Genomic DNA, 23,277 nt, shown 5'->3' with positions numbered 1-23,277 from the left:
ATGAAGATAACAGAATGCTTTTGTGAAAGGATCAAAGGAACTATAGGCTACGTTTACGTTGTCAAAATGCATTTTCAATAGGGAAATCTATTGATTAGGAAACAGCAATATAACGTTGCCCTATTATTATTATTGAACAAATGAAAATGCTACAGCGTTGTGGGAGAGAGAATACATTTTAGGTGAAAATAATGATGAATCAAATCTGTCCTGTATTGTGCGTGTGTCACAGTAGGCCTCTGTTTATGACAAACCGAATTTTGGTGTGGGGCATGGCTGAAGTTGGGAGAAGGGTATCCGTGCCTTTATCTCCCTATGTCCCCCTAAATAGGAGGCTATTAGTGAGGTACTTCCAGGTCAGGACTGCATAAAACGAACATTCCCGCCTTGCTATTCTGCCTTGTTTGGCGCAATGTTTTGTGAGTTTCAACGGCATTGTAATCATTGAGGAAAGACAGATTTGCGCTTGGGGGAAATCAGCGTTCTAGTTACCTAACTAACAGGCATGATAACAGAGGAGGGAAGTTACTCTGTCTACATCAATGCTGTTGGAGCTGCTCTGTCTAAATCAATGCTGTTGGAGCTGCTCTGTGGCTGTTCACCATTGTTCCACTGTCCACGGATGGGGGGTCGTTGCTGCCCACTGTCTTGCATATTCAGTGTCGACATACCTGAAAAATTCAGATTGCCAGGTATAACACATGACACACAACCATTTTAACCCCTCTGGAGGGAGTCTTTCTGTTAGCATTGTTGAAATGGCACACCAAAGTCTCCTCAGAGAAACTTTAGTGGCGAGTTACACTTGAAGGATTTTTTTTATGGGCATCCTATTGAAAATAAAACAATTACAGTGTCTGTAATCGATTTCCTCAGAACTGGAACTACAATATTTCCTCTTCATAGACTTCTAGTTTCAGTTTTACCCAAAAAAACGAAAACAGTTTGGTTTCACTGCGGAGTGATTACTAGCTGTGAACAAAAAGTTGCCCATATCCTAAATAGAGGAAGTATATGTGACGGAACATTGCATATTATTGCAAAACTATGTTGTTTGTGATCACAATAAAAGCATGTACAGGTTTGTAGAGTATATAGCTGCTACAACACTTTGTACGAGTTTCTCTGAAGAGATTTTGGCATGTAACTTAAGTGCCGTTGAAATCCTGTCTATCGGAGAGGGCACTGCTAACTTAGCCTTTATGGTAGTAAAGCGGAGAATGGATGACAGATGAACAGATCGAAATAGGCTGAACCATCCCTTTAAGGCTCTGTAAGATGTGTGTGTGTGTGTGTGTGTGTGTGTGTGTGTGTGTGTGTGTGTGTGTGTATTTATATGAGATCATACTACATCTAGGCTTGGTAGCGTCTGAAAAATTATATGTCAATTAGATAATCTGCAGCTGCCAGTCAGACAATAGCAAAGGAAAGTACATCTCTCAGAGATTTTCTGAGGAAGAATTTTAGTCAGTCTCCCTCTAGTGAGTAAAAAACAGCCCCCTGAGCTGCCGTGCAATAAGCAGGTGAAAGGAAATCACATCTCACCCACCAGTATGCCAACAGAGACAGCGAAATGTAATCCAGCAAACAATCACAAGGGTGCATACTGTTATGTGCTCCTTCCTGGTATTGTTCTTGGAGCTTATTAGAGCAGAGCGCCAGTGAAGTTATTGCCGCTCTGTTAACCATAATATGAAGTAAGATTTAGTTGACCAATTACAAGCATAGCTAGAATTCATATATCCGCCGTGTCTTTATGTACAGTGCACACACTTCCTACAGTAATATCAAAATAGCAAACACCTACCTTACCGTACCTAAACCCACTCATCGTTTGAACAGGGAAAAAAGAGATAGAACAGACTAAATACTGATAGAACAGACTAACTAAATACAAAGTCGGTTCAACTGAATTGAGCCCTATGTTTGGGTTACACTTGCCACCATGCTGTGATCTAAAACTGTGATTAGAGATGGCTGTTTATGTGAACTCTCATGGGTCATGGATGGGGAATTATACTGAACCCAATCAGAGTACGACTCACAGCTAGTTTTATGTGGGCCCCTTTGATGTCCTCAGAGCCCCTGACCCCACCCATTTGATTGTCTCTGTCCTTGGCTCTCCAGTGCCCACTGGAGGATAGCTGAAATAAACACATCTGACCCGTCCGCTGATCCCATCACTGGCTGTTATCCGTGAAAATCCCAAATAATAAGAGAAGACTGTATTAGTCATCATCTGATTTATACACAGCGGAATTTGCTCTCCGCTCGACAATTTCTGGATGCCTAGTCCATTCATTTGGGCTGGGTCAGGTGCATCTGAGGTGCTGTGTGTGAGTGTGCGCGCACGCACGCGTGTGTGTGTGTGTGTGTGTGTGTGCGTGAGAGACAAATAGGGAGAGAGAAACAGAGAGAGAGATATACACATCTGTGAAATAAGGGTGTTGCTGGTGCATGCATGTCTATGTGTGTACATTTAAACATAAATAGATTCTTCTCACCAGGAACAAAAGCACAGCAAAGCTTGACCTTAATGAAATGTGGGATTTTTTTAGCATTTCATCTTTAATCTACAAGATTAAACTTGTCCACATGAGTGGACAAGTTTAGTTTTGAATCTGGTTGTGTAATAAATCCTAACCTCAGAGAAAAGAGGAGCATTGCCGATAATCAACTGTGGTGCATTTATATCAGTGCGTGGGATGAAACTTTACTGGCTATGAAATGTTCTCTTGGCACCTACCATGACTGTTATAGAAGATGCCAGTACTTTTGACATGTTGCAGGGACAATTAGATGACTAAGACTTTAAGACTCTACCAGTCTAACCGGTCTGCGTCTCTCTCGTTGATTGCTTGAAGATTCTTGAGCGAGCGTTCCATAATGACACATCAACTCAAACAAAAAAGACAAATCATTTTGGCACAGAGACAGAGGCTACCCATAAACATCGAGACAATGAACACAATCACACCATTGGGTTATAAACAAAATGATTACTTGCAATGTGCTTTCCCTTCTTTGACAGTTTTATTGCCTAGGAGTTACAGTTTATGTCTGACGAGAATTAATCTAAGCCTTGGTAGCCCTTTTCCACCCTATTTCTAGTTTATAGACTTTAAAAAATCAAACCCGCACTGAAGTCATTTGAGAGTCCAGAGGGAGGTGGGTTTACTGTGAGGCTTTGGGGTTGGATTGTTCTCATGAAAGCAACAAAGGTAAATTCCCACCTCCCTAGCACAGACTGGACACTTGACATGAGACCAGACCAGTAATAGACATGGTAGCTAAGCACAACAACAGACCCAAGTGACTCCTCACCTCTGTCTCCCCCTGTCTGACTCATATTGTTTGACACCCCCCCCCCACCCTCTCCACTGAAGCAACCCATCAGCAATGCTCCCAGGTGCATAATTGGGGCCATTAATGCAGCACATTGCTCTCCAGACACAAAACAGCCAACCCCTCTCACTCTTTCCCCTGCTAACTGCTTCACACTCACAGGGCTTGCAGCCATTACATTCACAGGAGTAATGGACCTGGCAAATTAAAGCAGAGAGCATCACCACACCACCACAGGCACAGCCAGCCACAAGGGACAGACAGGCAGACAGACACCAAGCCCAAGCAGACACCCTGATTCTACATGCCCCCTGATCAGAGGGAGGGGAGAGCCAGCAGCCTGCAGGGCCAGTGAGGGATCTTTCCTACATCTGTTGCTGTTTGTGAAGGCGAATGTTGGGGGGAGATAATCAGTATATTGGGATTCTGGTCAGCTGCCAAATGTTTTCTGGAGCCCATGTTTTCTGGAGCCCATGTGAACAAAGGAGGCTTTGGGTAAACAGTTGGGCTAGCTTAATTCCCTGCATCATTTCATTGATTAGTTTTGAATATTTAGTTATGCTCCTGATCGCTCTTTTAATCATTCTCTTACTCCATGCCATGTGTTGTTTGAATATCTCTGTTAAGATCCCCCTGTGTGTGCATAGACACACACACACACACACACACACACACACACACACACACACACACACACACACACACACACACACACACACACACACACAGACACACACTACTCTCTCTCCCTCTCTCTCATTCTCTCATGCTCTCACCCAACAAACTGAAAGGAAAGTACATGTGTTGGAAGAGTGTTCTCTGAGGCATGCTAACCCCACAGCCATTACAGTGTTGTGTTGTGTTTGGGCTCTTAGGGCCGTTCTCTGTGAGTGAGTCCATTCTTAATTAGGCATGAGAACAAGAAGCAGCTGCTCCTCTCTAACATCTGTGCGATCCACATTCTGGACCTCCCTTCTCCCAGTGACGGGGTGGATGTAAAGCCGATAGGAAACTGTGATGGTTGATGGAGGTAAATGTTGATGTGCTTTCTGACCCTTCCACTGCTGCTAACTGGCAACCAAACAATGCCCCAGTATTGAATTGTATAAAGCTCAAAACTCATTTTCCAACCACCACCAACATAAACAGACATGTTATGAATGCCCCTCCAACTCTCTCTCTCTTTCATTTTGCTTATGAGTGGTAGAATTTGGCTGAAAGGTCCAGCAATGTCCCTGAAACCAAGGGGTTTCCCAGGGGTTTATGAAGAAAACCTGTATCAACACAATTCTGAAACATTTTAACTCCTATATAAATGTCCTACGTAATGTCCTAACCAGACAACTGAACTGTATCCAGCCATGAATTACACCCTTGATTATGCACTACACTGCCCTTTGTTCAGATGAAGGTTAGTTGTACAGCTTGTCCTGGGAGTATTTATGACTAGTACTTCTTTCATGTCATAATATAATGTATTGTAGTATCATTTATGAAAGCTAAGGGTCACCTTGCAAAAAGGTCCAAATACTGTATATCCAGGTCATAAAAAACTATACACGTACATTATCATCTCAGTAGAATTCCTCAAGAATGTGCTGCACTTTTTTCAGTGAATTAATTATTATTTTTATATCCATACTAAATATAACCCATACAACTCTGCAGCTGTTTAAGTCAGTGGTTATTCATTATGCATGATACAATGTCTTGTGCACATGATGATCACTAGAAACAGGCTCTATTTTATCAGAGGCACGAGACACAGTTACAGTATAACTGTACTGTATAATATCAGTATGTCTTCAATAAATTCCAATCCATTATAAAACCAGGTACTGATATCAAAGGTTAGACTGGAGCATGTCCCCACCAATTCAAATGCTTGTTTTTAAAGTGTCTGTAAACAAGTAAAACATTTGTTGTATAAAGAATTCATGCTGTGTCAGACTATAAACAATTAAGGGCATGAATATAAAAGACACAAAAAACACCTCTTACTGTAAGAATGGGAAAATTGTTTTTTTTAAATGTACTTTTATGTCTGTTTATTTTTGCATACCATTGGAGTTATGCACCTTGTTGACAGAAGAGCGGCCTGACTGGTTTTATGTCACAAATGGCCCAGAGCTATTTCACATTCAAGTCATACATCATTTGAGTTGTGTATCTGTGCCAGCTATCTTTATGTTCATAGATTTAAAGATTAAGTTTGGAAGGTTTCCATATTGCTTTTAATTTCAGAATTCACAACACCTCTGCTCTAGTTGTTGTGTATAATTGACCAACCATAAATCAGTTGTTCATGCACTGCAATGTGTGAAAGTATGTAGCAAACCCTGTGGGGCTTGCTACCTACAGTATCTAGGGTGATGGATCTCACAATAAACACAACCACAGAGACAGGTAGGTCAAGAAAATATATATTTTACAACTTCCATTTTAAAACACAAAAATCTAAAAGTATTCAAAAGTGGTTAGCAAAATTCCCCATCACGTTACCACTAAGTCCATTCAGTCCAAAGGTAACTTAATCTGTTCCACACTTTGGTCAATGAGATTCCTCGTCCGTCCGTTTTGTGTGTTCCATTCGTTGGCATGTCGGAAAAGGCAATGAGAGGTAATTCTGGTCAACAAGGTGGGACTCACTCACCCACAGGAATGAGCACTTTCTTTTATCAGTGCCATAGCAAGCGTTGTAATAGTGTCTTTGTCGGTATCAAACACCGCACTCAAATCAAGGAACAGAAGGATAGAGACAAAGTTGCTCTCAGAGACTTTCATTAAGTAACCTTTTAGCTCTTTGATTAAGGCAGTCTCTCTAAGGCAGAGCAACTACTGTTTCCAATATTTCGGACTCAAACTGTAAATTAGAAATAGCCTAAGCCTGTAGAGTCAAAGTTAGGTTTTTTTCAGCAAGGGGCTTAATTACTGCAACTTTCAGTGAGTTGGGAACACAGCCGGAAGTTAGAGATCCATTTATAATGGATAGGACTGAATCACATTAGAGGGATGTGCTCAGGGTATATGCATTGAGACTGAAGGCTTTGAGGTTTGGTCAACAATTAAGAAAGATCAGGCGGTAGATTCTTGGAGTATAAGATGATATTTTATTTGTGCAGCAGATATTTGGGAGACAGTTCTGGAACAGCAGTAAGCAACTTCTCATGTTGTCTTATGATCATCTTGACCTCCGGTGACCGGGGTCATCCCACTTGACCATCAGTGGAAATTACAGACTAACCCTTTATTAACCATCATTCGATGTATCAAACGGGCATGTATAAAAGGTGTTATGAATGCATGCACAAACGGTGTTCTGAAATGAAATATTAGCAGCATCAAGCATAAAATATAATGCAATGGTCAGCTTTAAATTACAAATTAGTACAATAGTAGTCTATTCATCATTAATCATTACAGACACACTTCTCTAGGCCTTTATTCACACACAATGGCTGCAGGAGCACCAAACATCTCAAATGACCCATGGCCTCTTCCACCCGACCCTTCAAGACCATGACCAGAACATTGAAAGAGAAACACAAAAACCCTGCCCTGGGTGTGAGATTGAGTGTGGTGGATGGTGGATCTCCTCCTTTGCCAGCGGCCTTGGGGGTCTGGTAGGGGAAATGACTAGGGGGTTTAGCCACATTCAGTGGAATACACTTGTCAGACTTAAGATATGTTTCCGTAAGACCTATCACATCAAGACTATGATCTGCAATTAATTCATTTACAAGAGTGTCCTAGGAAGTAAAGGACCTTATATTTAAGAGGCCGAACCCAATGTGCCGGTGTAGGGGGAAATGACACTTTGAGTCAATGATTATTCAAATTAAGGCCATGGGATAGATTCCTAGTCAGAAGGAAGGGTCCTCTAAAACTTGAGTGAAGACCATCGCTCTTTAGAAGGCCAGGTTGTCTCTCAAAAAGTTGTGAAAGAGTGACATTGATGTGTTGCGGCAGAATTCCACATTGATTAACAAACAGACTGATATTTTTATATTCAATACCAGCAAGGACATTTGAGAGACAGATGATATGCAATTTTGGTTGCATACAAAGCCTTTGAACATTACTCATTAAAAATGGGAACATTACATTTGTCTCTCAATTGTTTGATATCCCAGGGTTATGCGAATACAATGTCCCAAATAAATGTATTAATTACATAATTAAATCGTGTACCTATTAATTACATAATTAAATCGTGTACCTATTTTTTACATAATTAAATCGTGTACCTATTTTTTGTCAGAGCCAAAAACGGACATAATGTATAATTTAATTAAATTGTTAAATTTCAGTTACCGCCTGATTCAGTTTTATCTTTATATACTTGTACACATACAATGCATCAAGTTATTCACATTATTTTTTTCTGTGTGTAGGTGAGACATCTGCCTACTAATATACAAACCTTTAAACATATCAGAGCTAGCATTATTAATATACTGAGTTTATGTGTTCAGACCCTCTATTCTATCCTTTTTAAGTTTATGGGTGTGTCACAATATCTACCAATTCAACCACTTTGCAGCAAAATATTTGTATACAACCATCCATTTCACATATGCGAGACCTTAGAAATGTTTCTGTTTTGTTCTACCTTGGATAGGGGTACATCAAAATGTTGGGGGCCTTTCCACTTGCCTATAGCTGTCAGGCAGTGTACTCATCTTGGCCCAATCTCTCAGTGCAGCCAGTATCTTCTTTCAGCTCTTTCTCTTCAGTTTTCACTCCAGAGTACCCAACGACTGCTCCTCCCTGGGTACGAGAGGCTCTCGTCCTGTTCTTCCTCTGTATAGCCACTACAGCTGCAATCGCTCCCACTACCACAAGGCCGCCCAGCACTGCACACACAGCATACACAGTAGAGTCTGTGTCTGTGGACACTGTGGTGGGCCCAGTGGTGGTGTCGCTCTCTGGTTGATGTCCCAGAGAGTGTGATGTGATGCCTCTCCCCTCTTTCTCTAAGGCCCTTAGAGTCAGATGGGTCACCTGTTTGGAGATGCATCTGTCTGTGTAGTCCTCTGCCAAGTAGTCTTTGTTCTCTTCCTCTCCCTCAGGGTATTCTTCCTCATCATTGCCACCTGTGTAGTCTGCGTAGTCCTCCAAGAAATCAGCGCTCCACAGGACCACACACCAGTACTCCCCGCTATCCCCCGGCTTAAGGTCAGAGAGTCGGAGAGAGGAATCCTGCTTCGACAAATCCACTCTGCCCTTCAGATCCTCAGGGATGGCTATAGACTTATCTTCCGAGTTCGCGATCAGATGGCCTTCCTCCTGACCTCTCATGCGATACCACTGGACACTGTAGGACTCATCTTGGGTGGGGCCACATTTTAGTACAACATCCTCTCCATCAGAAAACAGAATGCCAGTGGGTTCTCGTCTGGGGCAAACAAACAAGGAGTACTCAGTGATGAGAAAGGGAGAATAACAGGAGTAAATCCCAGAGTAGTTGGCAGAAAGTACATGAATGACTAATGAGTAGTTCCTAGACTCACTGCCATGTACTGTGTACATCTGATCTATTGGTGACTCTATCGTTGAGTTGACAAGGCCCAGTGGTGTCTCCCATCTCTGATCATGGCTGATGTATTTAGAGGGACAGGTCAGAACCACTTTTTCTCCCTCAGACACAAAAACAGTCTCAGTCTCCTCACTGTCAGGGCGGTCTAGGTTCTGAAAGCTTAGGCACCTCTGTCCATCCATCACTAGGCAGTAGAAAGTATAGCTTTTCTTCAACACGCTGGCAGGGACATGGAGCGAGGCGCCCCCATTCCTCACCTCCACGACCCCCCGTAGCTCCTCCTGTAGAGGCACCAGGGACATGCTGCTGTCTAGGAACAGGGTTGTCTTATCTTCAGGGAACACATCATGGTACCATCGAATGGTGGCCCTCACTGACCCACCAATAAAACTGCTATTGCACAACAGCTCTGCCCCTCCATCCTCCATCAAAGTTATCTTCTGATTGCTGACCTCCTCATTGCACACAGACAGCTTATGCTCATGCTGGTTGGCAAGCTCGTTGTCCTGCCAGCATTCCCTCCGGTACAAGCCTGTGTCTGAGTGTCTGAGATGGGTGATCTGGAAGCCCAGCAGCTGGCCCTGGTTGGTGATGTTGACACGGCCCTCCAGGTCACTGGGGAGTGAGGGGGGTGTCGCCTCATATGAAGAGTTACCTAACAGCTGGTCCCCGTCTGGAGCTGATCTGAAAACAGCAATGTAGTCGACTCCAAAGCAGTAGCCCATTTCAATGACACCACCCTCTTCCCTGAATATGAGCACTGGCACCCCAGGGTGCTCCTCAGGGTAGGCTGTATGGAGCAGAAAGAGCAGCAGAAATCCTTTCTCCCTGACTGTGGTCATTCTGTCCCACACTCCTTGTCCATGTGCCTGTCTAGCTCAGAGTAACTTGTTATGGGCTGTCATTGAGATCCGCCCCCAGCTCATATCTTAGCAGCTTCCTCGAACACACACACACACACACACACACACACACACACACACACACACACACACACACACACACACACACACACACACACACACACACTTTCACTCTCATACATGAGAAAAGGGGAAGGAGTGGGTGTAATTTATCATTTATTTTTACTCTAAAAAGGTGAGAAGAGCATTAATAAGACAAAGCAATGCAGATGTGTGAGGACAGAAAAGAGAAATTAAAAGTCATGTTCTCAGTTGTCACTTTGCAGTGTTATGTGGTTGGACAGGTTAGACTCAGTCATGGGTGCAGTTATCAAGTTATCACCATGCCAAGGGCCTCTAAGGGTAGCTGACAGAAAGGCGTGTGTGTGTGTGTGTGTGTGTGTGTGTGTGTGTGTGTGTGTGTGTGTGTGTGTGTGTGTGTGTGTGTGTATGCGTGCATGCAGGCATGAGTGCATGTTTGCAAGTGCATACAATACATGCATGGTCATGCTCCTCTCTATTGTGCAAAGTTGTGCTGTATTTGGTTGTATGTGCTTGACCCAAATCCAAAGCTAAATGACTTGGCCTTCGGCAAACTTTGGGGATGGGAAAAAAACATGGAAAAATCACTTTACATTACTCCACTACATGCTACAGTATACGTAATAACATGGTATGGCTTTGATTTTGCAAACAACAATACAGTAAAGTACATTGTGCTCTTGTTTTTTTGCTCGCTTCACCCAAGGCATTTTCTCATATCAGACCATCTTGTGTTGTGACATTGTGTGTGAAACCTCTGGCAAATTAGAAGGCATTCGGGTTCAGGCAGATTACAATGCTAGAGACTGATATTTTTATATTCAATACCAGCAAGGACATTTGAGAGACAGATGATATGCAATTTTGGTTGCATACAAAGCCTTTGAACATTACTCATTAAAAATGGGAACATTACATTTGTCTCTCAATTGTTTGATATCCCAGGGTTATGCGAATACAATGTCCCAAATAAATGTATTAATTACATTCAAACATCAGTTCAATATAATGTACCAAATGTAGGCCTACATTGTTTTGTACAAAAATATCAATTGTTACAAAAAGGTTAATATTGTACAATGATCCACTCAAACTTCCTCATCTCCTTGAGTCTGGAAATGCTGAAACTACTTACGAAAACTCAAAGCCCCTTATGAATACTTTGATGATAACAAAGATTTCATCCCATAACATTCACTTTGTGAATCACTCACTACAAACACTTCAAACCCCCAAAAGCTATGTGGAGAATTGTGTGACTAAGTGAGGGCGTTATTGGAATGAGCAACTGCACTATAGTGCTGTTTAGATGCTCATTAACCTTGTAAGATACAGTAACAATGAGAGGTAGTAGGTCAGTTCCATTTATTCATTTAATTAATTATTTTCCAGTTTTCAAATACATAAACAAGTAGATTGTGTAGATCTGAATTCTTGATAACTCAAAGTGTCTTTCATTGATTACTTATTTATATTCTTTAACCATTTGGACCTTACTTCATGTTACTGTCAGTGGGCTTCAACAATGTTCTGCATCGTGAAACATTCCACTCCAAAAAAACTGTGGGATGCAGATTACATGTATCCTAATGATTAGGTAGCTATAATTTCTGTATCATAATAACATTGCATACAAGCTAAAAGAATAAATGGCATCAAGTTTCCTCAGATGCCTTTCATATTGATTCAAGGCATACAATAATGAGCTCACATTTCCCCTCAGCCACCAGATTGGGTGCTGCTGAGATCTCCTGAGCTGGGCTGAGAGAACAGCTTGCCTCGCTGGTGATCAAGCGTTGTGATTAAACCCCAACTGTGAGAAACTCTGTCTGTTCAGTCCAATTCAGCTCTTTGTGCTGATTACAGTGATCAGTGTCCCGTATGCTGCTGTTATGAGATGCAGCGACTACCATTTGAAATACACATTTGTTTAAACACCCTAATTACTGGGAAAAGTGGGGACCAGAGCTTTGAAGGGGAACGATCTATAAGAGAAGAGAAGACAGAATAGTTGTTTGCAGAGAGATACAAACAGGGGGAGAAAGCAACATGCAATATCCCATTTCTCCTCTCCATTTAGCTCTGGGCTATATAAACTAAGTTTAGTGTGCATTTTCAACTTAAAAAGCCTTTTGGTGGTTTGAGTAATGAGATTTTCTGTTCAGTTGTGCATTACCATTCATGCTCTCTAGATCGCACTGTTGTAGTGGCGCAGCTATTATCACACACTCATTGCAGAAAAACATCAAGTTCAGTTTCATAACAAGACGTCATATCCTCTGACCGCTGCTAACAATCCAAACGGTAATATTAGCTAATAGTGCTTGCAATAGTTCTTGTATTTTCGATTGAGAGAATACAAGAAGCATAAATTAACATGCATCTTAAATTAAACAATTGTCAGTCTAGTTATAAAAGTTTTGTTCTCCAGTGGTCGTTTTCACCGCGAGTCATCCTGCTTTAGGAGCTTAATGTTAGTTAGCTAAAGCTTGCTTGCACGCACACCTCTCTCTCTCTCAATTGAATTGAATTATTGGCATGGTAAGACATCTTACTGTCTCTCTCTTTTTCTAAGGTTTTTCTATTAGTCATTGCCCCAGTTTTGTTGAGCTTATATTTTCCATGACTTAATTTTGAATACATTAAAATAGTATTAGTGTAAATCCTGAGTTTACTTTCTGTCTCTCTTCTCTCACCTAAGGTCATGTACATTGGTCTGTGACTTTCTACCCATGTTGCGAGTTATCGCAACGTCGCTATGCCTCCAGTGCCACCGTGTGCGATGTTTCCCTCTTCTCAGCATCAGATCCTCCTCAACACTGGGCACAGCAGAGAACCAGCAGACCGTGGAGGCCCTCTATGACCTCTCTGTGGACATCCAGAAGATCCGCCAGCTCAAGGGCTGGATCCTGCACCAGACCCCCACCTATGTGAGTGAGACAGCCAGCCTGCTGCGGGACATGGGGGCAGAGGGGCCAGTGATCGCCCGGGTCCTAGAGCTCTACCCAGAGGCAGTCCTGTGTAGCCCTGAGCAAATGCAGGCCCAGAGGGAGCTGTGGAGGTCCGTCTGTCCCAACCAGAGAGACCTAGTGGGCATCATTGAGATGTTCCCAGCCTCCTTCTTCACCTCCTCCAGCCATCATGCCAACCAGACGGCCAACATCGCCTACTTCCAGAGCTTACACCTCAACAAACGCATCATCACCAAGCTGATGGCCAGTGCACCCCAAAGCTTCAGCCGGCCTGTGGGGCAGAACAAGGAGATGGTTCTAACCCTCCAGAAGGCCTACCTGGAGCTGGGGGGTGACGAGGCCAACATGAGGATCTGGCTGCAGAAGCTGCTGAGTCAGAACCCCTTTGTCCTCCTGAAGCCCCCAGAGATCCTGAGGGACAACCTGCTGTTCCTGAGAGACAGGGGCTTCAGCACCGCTGAGCTGCTACGGCTCCTCTCCAAGCTCAGGGGCTTCGTCACAGAGCTCAACCCAGACAACATGCGCCACACCCTGGCCTATTCTCAGGAGACCCTGGGCTGCTCGGAGAACGAGCTCCGGGACATTGTCCTCATCTGCCCAGCTCTCCTGTACTACTCTGAGGGCATCCTGGCTGAGCGCTTCGAGGGCCTGCTCAGGGCTGGCATCAGCATGGCTCAGATCATAGAGACTCCTACTGTTCTTGAGCTGACCACGCAAATAGTGAACTACCGTATCCAGAGACTGCGCATATGCAATGGATATGATGTACGGACAGGCAGCCTGCAGGCCCTAAACGGCACTAAGAAGGACTTTGAGAAGAACTACAGCAATCTGCAGCTGCGGAGGGAGAGGCCAATCTTCAACCCTGTTGCCCCTTTAAAAACTGATGACTGATGAGTTCATGGACTGATGTCATGGACTGAAATGCAGCTTCCTAAGGTGTTATTATATAATTCGAGAAACTTGAAACTGTTACATAGCGAATTACTGTTTTTTCAATCAAATATACTGTTGACATTGTCTTGATCATTGTCTCATGATGGCTTAGTTAGTTTGAACGGAGCAATTATTGATCTTATCTGTGCAATATTTGAATGGGGGATGGATATAAGGATGCAACATTGAATGCCATTTAGCAAGATGTTTTGCTATTTTTGTGGTATAGATGTGTAGGCCAGGCCTGTTGAAAAGAATATGTGACAAAATAACCTCATTGTAACATCATAAAACAGTTTTATTGAAAATGTGTTGGTGTGTTAGAGGTACCATATCATCGTTGAGGGTTCACATGTATTAATAGTAATCCTCTATAAACAGGTTTCCTGAAAATACATGATCTACAGCCTTTGTCTCTTTCTCAGTTTTACACAGTATTTATAGTATATAGTATTGGCAGCATCAATATACCCTTCCAGGGAGAGATCTCACTATAGTTTTGTATAGTCTCTTTATAGATGGGATTGCCCTATCAGCTTTTTACATGCTGATATCACAGTATTGCTGTCTCTTGTCAACTTCTAATGGGCCCTTTTGGTCTACCTAAATATAGTCTATATCCAAATAAATATTGGCTGGAATAGACAGTGTTTGTGTGGTTTATTATCATTGTGATGTTGTGTTGTTGACCTGCTTTCCATCTTCCACAATATGTTTTAGATTAGTGCACACATGTTTATTTCAATGTTGGCAAAATCAATATGCAGGCAGCCCTACCGAATATAATGCAACTCAGGCCTTCGCAGAACATACTGTAGCTCATTTAAAAGGCCTCTCTTAATGTTTTAAAGCCTGCGGGAGCCCTTGAAACATGCTTAGAGTGCTTTTTAATGGGGACTGAGCTCCACTACTAATGAAGCCTTGACTTTATGCCCCTAGGTCCCCATTTCTGCTATAATGTGTGGATGATGGGGTCACTGCATAGAGGGAGTGAGTAAGTCTCTGACCAGAGGGGGTAGAGAGAACACTAAAACAGGACCCCTCCCTCATCCATCATACCCCACGTCATTCTCAGCATAGGCCTGTGTCTGTAGTCATGGCCAAATGATAAGTAGCTACATGTGTTAGTAGAATGAATTTGAGTTCTACAAGGGGATATTTGACTTTCTAAGCCACGTACAACATGAAACCTAAGGAGCTCTAGGGGTGGCTTTAGAGACACATTGGAATACCAATGTCTGATACTTTTCCCAAAGATTCAGTGACTCCTTCAAGGCCCTCATAGTTTGTTACAAGGGAAGCTATCCTGAACAGAAAGGTCCTATCGGAACTTTACCATGAACACTCAAACATGTTTTCCACTTGATTATGTTCGTCCCTGTTCAAGCTAAATTAACAAGACAAAAGTGTGTAAATGCAAATATGGTCACCTTTCTTTCTCCCCTTCCCTCTCTCTCTCTATGACTCCAGTGTTCCACTGTCATCACCATAGCGATGACTGTCTGAGTTATGTACAAAAGCAGGAGAGGTTAATAAGAGAGTATAAATTGTTCTTTTCCATTTCAAACATGACACTGGGTATTATTAGCCAGGGACCTAACTCATGGAGAATATGAAAAAGGTTGACACCTGCAATTAAAATCTACGATTTTAAGCTGCAGCACGAGCATGTTAGGGTATTAGGGTGGTAAATATCTATGTCTATGTCTGAGGTCAGTAGGGCGGTCAGTAGGGTGTGTAGAATTAATGTGTGCTCTGAGACCAAAGCTAAGCAGATTTCCCCTCAGCTGTTATAATACCGGGGTCTATTGCAGGTGTATTGGCAATTTGTGTCAGTTGTAACAGGTGAAATTACCACAGCGCAGGAGCATCTTGTGGGTGGAATAGCGGTAATAGAGGCGTGTTCATGACAATGAGCAGGCCAAGTGCCATCAGTTGCCCTGAAAGATTCTGGCCTTGAAAATAGCAATAATATTTAAAGACACACTTCCTAGCACCACCGCCATGCCCCGCGTTTGCGCTGACTGGTTTTTAAAATATAGTGTTCTAAAATACTTTACATTCTGGCAAGACCCTAGTTCTCAACAAATGGCAGAGTTCCCTGAAAATGTTCTCCACAGTTCCTTGTTTTGTGGCTATTATTTAATTTTTTCATGAATCTCTGAATACTCATAGAATATTCCTTTCATTTTTTCTAAAGCCTTGGGCAAAGATAAGCCTTGTTTTATCAATATGTTTGTAGCAATAGAGGGCAATCTGACTTTGAGTGGCTCACTAGATCTCTGTGACTGTATACACCTTGTCTTATGTCTCCACCTAGTGGATAATTATTTTTATATACTCTATAGTACCACATTTTGGATCACTTGAATTCATTTTTCAAAATAAATTCTTTCAATAATATAATAAAACATTTCCACACAAAGTTTGTAAGAATGTAATACCAACTCTACGACACCTTTCAAGAAACAGTTGGCTAACATATTTACAACATACATTTTCATAAGACAATGTTTATGTTAAGAAAAAATATTTATTGTATAATTCAATGCAGCAGTTGTCATGATACACATTCATACTCTTTTGATAGCATCATTAGCATCATGAAGTGTAGCATCATTAGCATCATGACGTGTAGCAATCACTTCAGTTTGATTTCCAGCCATTGGGGGCCCACTCAATGCAATAAATTAGCCAAATCAAATCCTCAATCTTCAATCCTCAGACACTTAGAAATAAGCATGGCATCTGTTATGTAAGACAGGCCAGGAACCAACCCCTCCCAGAACCACCCACATTCACATGAATCACCTCTCAGACCCCTTCTGACGTCAAGCTCAGTGAAAGGCATGTTGGTTTGGTCCTCGCACAATATTTCTGATGAGAACAAGATAACACAAGATGACAAATAATAACAATGCAGGGATCAAAGAGGATCAACGGTCTATGCCAAACATACTATGCCTTCTGGATCTGACGACACATGACTAACACTTCTCTCTGATGGACATGTTTACTGGTTTTAGCGAGAGAGAGAGAGAAATGCGCTCTTTGAGCACAAATAAAGCAAATTAATTTTTTTTTTTTTTTTTATTACAAACTCTCCCTAAGAGTCTCCAGTTATTTACATTCTGCAGTTTATGATGTATGGACTTAGCATATGACCATTATATATAAAATGATATATATAATATCTATAACTGTGACAAAAACAATACAGTGGTCATGACCTCTGTGTCCTCAATGACAGTACAGTCCTACTTAAAGGTGTTCCACCTCAGTTCATTATCACTTCAGAACCAGAATCACAGATATCCTTCTTGAAAACTTGGAACTTGAATTTGATGCCATTTTCCTCTTGAATCTCATTTGGTACTCCAGGAAACCTTGTTTGAAGTTGGGAGAAAAAAAAGGCACGTCTTGTATACAGATTCATGACATAAAGGACTTTATAATGTTTATGACACTATCCAATTCAAGTTCAATGATGACACTGTTCAAAGACTGGCATTCTCAAACAGTGGTGCATTGAAGCCGCATTTCATGTAATACAATACTTGAAATAAACGGCATGCAATATAAAGGAAGTTATCTACTATGTGAGAAAAGACCTGCAAGGCTCCAATTTCTCAAACAGTCCTTGTGCTTGTTGTACACACACGCACACACACACACACACACACACACACACACACACACACACACACACACACACACACACACACACACACACACACACACACACACACACACACACAGAAGGTGTTGATGGAGGATAGAAGAGGAGGATGAGTAAACTAGGAGAAGATACACAACCAAGGGTTAGGAGAAGAGAAAGTCACAGCCTCCTTACTGTACATGTACCTCTCCTGTTTTCTAAAAATGCTTTTGTCAAACTGAGGGAAGAAGGAGTCACAGTTGAAATCCGCCATGACGTCTGTGAGGTAGACCAGATCACACCATGGATGCATCAAGCCCTCCTGATGATGAAGAGAGTGTAATGAGAGTGGGCAATGGAAGAGGCTGGACAAAATATGTAACCCATCCTCTCTATATGATTTACAAAATTCACATTGTCAAATTCACTTGAAATAGATCAACTAAGATAACACAAAGTCAGCAAAAATGTTAGAAATAGCACAGCACATCTCATTGATTTCATGATCTCATATCGCTCATCTAATCAATATCTCTCTCTAAGAACAATGAGATATTGGATTTAAAGCCAAGGTACACATACTCCCCATAACCCAATCACGCAACAGCTACCTTGTAGACCTCTTGACCTCCCACAACCCAGATGGTTTCCACCAGGTCACTGAGGGGGAGCAGCAAGGCCAGGCCAACACCACTGTCAAAATCCTGACACAGGAAGTGGGCGTGATCAGGCACAGTTCTGGGAGGAATGTCACATAAAACAACCAATGAGAAATCAGGCTGTCACAGAAAATTTCTACCTGAATTCCAAATCAACCTCTAGCATCTATACCCTGTGCACTTGTGGAGATCTGACAGGATTTAATAAGTGAAAGCAATATGGTAATAGCTCTGCCTTGTCCTCACGGCTAGGTAGAATTTTCTGCATATATCTACATATCTACATATCTATATATCTATAAGCCTATTCGATCTTCTCCGATCTCCAGGGCCCAGTATTTCTTTAAATATGTTTTTAGGGCATTTCTGCTTTATTGGGATAGAGACAGTAGAGATTGACAGGAAGGATGGGAGAGAGAGGAGGGATGACATGCAAGATAGGTCGAGGGTCGGAATCGAACCAGGAACCTTGTGATTACATGGTAAGCGCATTAGTGTGCTACGCCACTAAGCACCCCGGGGGCCCAGTATTTCAAAATGTCTCTGATCGGCGATTGGGTTGGTTTAAATCTTAGAATTGGCTATTCTTTAATTGATTAAATGTTGTTTTTGCATATTTCAAAACACAAAGGTAGTGATTAGGATAGTTTTGATGCCGAAAATCAGGATAATCTTCATCCCACTGGAATGGTGGATTCAGGGTAGATTTTGAAGGTGAAATTCACTATAACCAATAAAACAAGGTGGAGATGTTGGGAAAAAATAATATACATCTTAATATACATCTTAGTAATAGTATTTAATGTAGTGCCAATCTAGTGAGATGTTGAATGTGTTGAACACATGCAAGCTGTCCAGTAGATGGCAAGATAGAGCTACAAAACACTGAAAAATACAGATTCTGTGATCTTGATTTTGTGTTATCTGGATCAGGATACCAGCTCAAAAAAAAGGAATTACAAAATCCAGATATTCTGATCCAGATTGATCTTGTAGTTTTGAAATACTAGGCCCAGATGTGCATAAGGGCTACAGTAGGGATTGATTTGGGATTTGGGGTAAATCAGTTTGACACCTTTGACTCTGTAGCCTCCCTGCATACATTTGAAAATCAACACCTTGTGGGACTATCAACAGAGCCAACTTTAAACACAACAGACTTGTTGACAATGTTTACGTTATTTAAATTTTTTATTTAACCAGGGAAGTCACATTGAGATTCTCATCTCTTTTGCAAGTGATCCATGGCCAAGAAGGCAGCATACACACAAATTACACAGACACAGAAAACATAACACAGTATCTAACATATAGTATAGTCTTTGCTTGGTAAAAACAGTGCAAAGCGCATAGAATAACTTAAAAGAGCTGGCTTCCTTGGGATGAAGGGTTGAAAACATGGGTTAAAAGCATGTGCACTCCATGGTCAACAGCCCTTCAATATTGGATGGTTAAGATTCAATTCCTTTTGTAAAATGTTCCATGATGATGGGGCAACATACAGTGCCTTCAGTAAGTATTCACCTCACAGGACTTTTCCACATTTTGTTGTGTTACAATCTGACTTTAAAATAGATTTAATAGACTTATTTTGTCACTGATCTACACAAAATACCCTATAATGTCAAAGTGAGCGTTATTTTAGACATTTTTACTACTTAATTAAAAATGAAAAGCTCAATCAATAAGCAGTGTTATGCAGTCAATAAGTATTCGACCCATTTGATATGACACTCCTAGAATTAGCTCAACTGAAAAAATGTCAATTCAACAAGTCACTCAATAAATTGAATTGAGTACATCTCAGTGTAAAGATAATAGTTAATGTGATTTTGAATGAATATATTTGATTTTATGAGTCTCTGAATTGCACATGAATCAATTACACACTGTGTGGAATAGGCTGTCACTATCAACAAGTTGATCCTGACAAACTCCCCATTCCCTGCTGGTGACAAGCATACCTATAACATGATGCAGCTACCACTATTCTTCACACAAGGGATGGTGCTGAAACAGCATTGCATGTGCTGGATTGCACTAAACATAATACTTTGTCTTAATGCTTTGTAAAACCACTACAATTACAATTCATTAAGGGATTCTCTTTGGTCACTCGGTTTATATAGACCAATTTTGTAGAGTGACTGGGATGATGTTGTCCCATCGACTGTGCTTTTTCCTCTCAGCCATTCAACTTTGTAGAATTTAGTTTTCCATTCAACTTTGTAGAATTTAGTTTTCCATTCAACTTTGTAGAAAGTCTCCCCAGGCCTCAGGGTAGCATTCCTGATCAACACAGTGTGTTAATGATTCCTATGCAAATCATAGGAATGACAAACTTTTCATTTGTAATTAATTAGTAAACATAAAAATAAGTAAATAAAAAAAATCACCTTGACATTATAGGGTATTTTGTGTAGTTTTAAAGTCAGTTTTTTTTTTTGGGGGGGGGGGGGGGGGTTAATACTTACTAAAGGCACTGTAGCTAAAAACACTTTTACCAGATTCAGTTTGTGTGTGTGTAACTGTATAAGATAGAGTTCTGTGATCTCAGTCTATACTGACCATGTCTTGGTATGGTGAGTAAGGTGCAACTGCCCTAGAATGGCCTTATATAGAACACAAACATATACAAATGTGTCTGTCATCTTACAGTTAAAGACGGCCATCCTGCTAACTGATAAAGTATGCAGTGATGAGTTAGAAATCTAGAATTTGTGACAAATTTTAAAGCAGCATGTGTGCATAATGTGTACAAATAAGGACCTGGGGCTGTAGTTCAGCAAACCAAGAATGTGGCAGCAACAGGGTTTTTCTAGCTTGAAATGAAAAACAAGTTAATTTCAAATCCAAACTTTTGGAGTATAGAGCCAAAAGAAGAAAAAAATATAAGTATAACTTATTACTTACTAACTTATAAAACCTATTATGAAAAAGGCCCAAGCTAGTTCTACGTCAGGAATGTGGTAAATTCGGTCCCAATCACAGATCATGTAGGAAGCCTTGCTCATTAAATATCCTAAAATTGTGTTTCCTAACAATGCGTGTTTTGATTTTAGGGACTTGGTGTTTCTTACTCCAGCCACTGCAGAGTGGTCATTACATTTTGAAAAATGACAGTTGCAGTGTATTTATGAGGTGCACTGGTTAAAATCAAATCAATTAATGTGGACTTCTGGATTCTTTGGGTTTGGACATGTAGGCGCTTTTAAAAGTTGTGTCAAATTCATATAACCATAATAACATTTAAAGTTACCAGTAGCAGAAGAGGCACGCAATGAGGCACGGCTTGGCATGTGAGAGCACTGTGCTCCCGCGCACTCCGCAGTAAGTCTGACAGAGTGTGTGTGTGTGTGTGTGTGTGTGTGTGTGTGTGTGTGTGTGTGTGTGTGTGTGTGTGTGTGTGTGTGTGTGTGTGATTAATTGACACTGTGGTGTGACTGGGCTCACCTCAGGCTCTTACTCAGGACCACATGGAGGACATTTGGCATAGGAAACAGACTGTCTGGGTTACTGAACCAGGTCTCTTTGCCCCACACCATCATATTAAAATTTCCTGCCAGGGATCAAAACATTTAAAAAAGTTCAACTCACATGGTAGGCTATAAGAAACAATTAACATATCATACTCTTTCCTTTCCAATGAGAAACATATTGTATACTGTACACTCACAATGTTGATGAGTAAAGGCTTAATTTTGTTTTACTTCATCTGTGTGAAGCCGAAGAAAAACGATTTAACCAGGCTGTCCCCCTATAATTATAATTAGTTTAATTAGGCTAATTAGAGTATTCTACCAATTAGGTTAAAAACATCAGTAGTTAGGCTACTAAGTTATAGGCTACTAATTATAATTATTCTGTGTGTTACATAGCAAGTGCAACTTTAACTTGCTTCTTTTGTCTTAGTAACATTCTCCATGCCATTAATATTATTATTAATGTTATTCTCCACGACCTATGCCATCACACTGATGGAGCCCCGAACAAGAGTCAAGAAAGATATACTGTAAAAAAAGACAAAGGCCTACAAAAAAACATGCCGTTTATGTGGTTACCTGGTCGGGAGACATTTGTGACAGTGTCCAAAAAATATTTGAATTCTGACCTGTGAAAGCAAGTAATCAAATTATTGGTCCAATATGTTCTTTTGCAGTACTCCTATATAGCATGTTTATGAACTTATTGAAAGTACAATATCGCAATACAGGTCTGGGCTTGTTCAATAGGCCTACAATTTGTTGACCAGCTGATGGTAACGTGTGCTAAAAATGTTTTATTCATGGTATGACGCATATTGGACATAAAATGCATAAATATGTCATGTATAGAGGTCCTTAATAAACCATAACATTTTGTAGCAATACGATCGAGAAGTTACTCAATAAATTGACATACATCATATTCTGAATCACACAACAGTGTCTTTATGGCACTACATGGCAAAACTCTGTGTATAATTTTAATAATAATAATGCTACATTATTTCATTCTTACGGTAATTCCCAAGGCACTTTTCCACGCTTCCCGATTCCCAGACTATTGCACGCAGCGGCGATAACCCGAATCGGTTTTCTCTGTACTTTGTCCGCACACATTGTCGATATGTGTGAATAGAAGCTCGAGCACGGATTGCCTGTTGTGTGATTACATGTATTTATACAACGTTCACTCTCCGATACGTAGCCTCGCCGCTATTGGATGAGGATAATTTAAGTGCAGAGTAGAATCACTGAATTGCTCTCTCTGGCGTGGCAAGGCCTGATGAAACAGCAATAACTTTAATTTTTCATGCTGTCCAAAGTGTGTGCGTGTGTGTATGTTTATGACCGCGCACGCGCCTACAGAATGGGTTTTCTGCAATGCGTGCGTGCACATCTGGAAACTCTCTCATTGGATGAAACGTGACCGAACAAAAGGGGCCGTCCTTGGTTAGCAGTTGTTCAACCCTACACTTACAACTCTTGCCAATTTAGGAAATTATACTGAGGTACATGGCTATGAGCTTGGCAGCGGTCATTCTTGGGCTGATTACGTCAACGCGCAACTTCCTGAATTTTTGGACCACATAACGTGAATGTACATACATGTATACAAATAATGAGCTCAAGAATGATCGCTGTCAGCTCATAGCCATAGCCGTGAATGTATGGCCTTCAGTAAATTGTCCGATTGCGACTTTGTGATAAAAAGGGTCAATTCTACAATTTGCTTTATTGTG

At 41.2% G+C, this 23,277-nt stretch overlaps 2 protein-coding genes across 2 annotated transcripts; one reads left to right on the top strand and one right to left on the bottom strand.

Annotated features, from left to right (window-relative positions):
* The first annotated feature begins 12,185 nt into the window (after positions 1–12,185).
* Positions 12,186–14,326, top strand: mterf2 (mitochondrial transcription termination factor 2). The gene is made up of 2 exons (XM_083666328.1): positions 12,186–12,369; positions 12,530–14,326. The coding sequence occupies exon 2, from the start codon at positions 12,561–12,563 to the stop codon at positions 13,692–13,694; it is 1,134 nt and encodes a 377-aa protein (XP_083522454.1). The 5' UTR covers positions 12,186–12,369; positions 12,530–12,560; the 3' UTR covers positions 13,695–14,326.
* A 2,263-nt stretch (positions 14,327–16,589) lies between these two features.
* Positions 16,590–22,716, bottom strand: LOC310802080 (dihydrofolate reductase). Its single transcript, XM_083666346.1, has 6 exons — positions 22,554–22,716; positions 22,115–22,164; positions 21,507–21,612; positions 18,006–18,132; positions 17,601–17,716; positions 16,590–17,122 (listed from the first exon to the last, which is right to left on the bottom strand). Exons 1-6 carry the CDS (start codon positions 22,652–22,654, stop codon positions 17,014–17,016), a joined length of 609 nt encoding a protein of 202 aa, XP_083522472.1. The 5' UTR covers positions 22,655–22,716; the 3' UTR covers positions 16,590–17,013.
* Between the last annotated feature and the right edge of the window lie 561 nt (positions 22,717–23,277).

The sequence above is a fragment of the Argentina silus genome (assembly GCF_951799395.1).
Source record: "Argentina silus genome assembly, chromosome: 3".
Taxonomy (NCBI): domain Eukaryota; kingdom Metazoa; phylum Chordata; class Actinopteri; order Argentiniformes; family Argentinidae; genus Argentina; species Argentina silus.
Note: the sequence above shows the minus strand (reverse complement) of the source record. Positions and strands in the feature narration are given on the sequence as shown.

Bases quoted from the DNA above. Each gene is read 5' to 3' on its own strand.
- mterf2 (XM_083666328.1), top strand. From the start codon at position 12,561: ATGTTGCGAGTTATCGCAACGTCGCTATGCCTCCAGTGCCACCGTGTG.
- LOC310802080 (XM_083666346.1), bottom strand. From the start codon at position 22,654: ATGTGTGCGGACAAAGTACAGAGAAAACCGATTCGGGTTATCGCCGCT. The intron at 21,613-22,114 runs GTAACCACATAA...GATCCCTGGCAG, and splicing joins CACAAATGTCTCCCGACCAG to GAAATTTTAATATGATGGTG. The intron at 17,123-17,600 runs GTACATGTACAG...ACTTCAAACAAG, and splicing joins ATTTTTAGAAAACAGGAGAG to GTTTCCTGGAGTACCAAATG.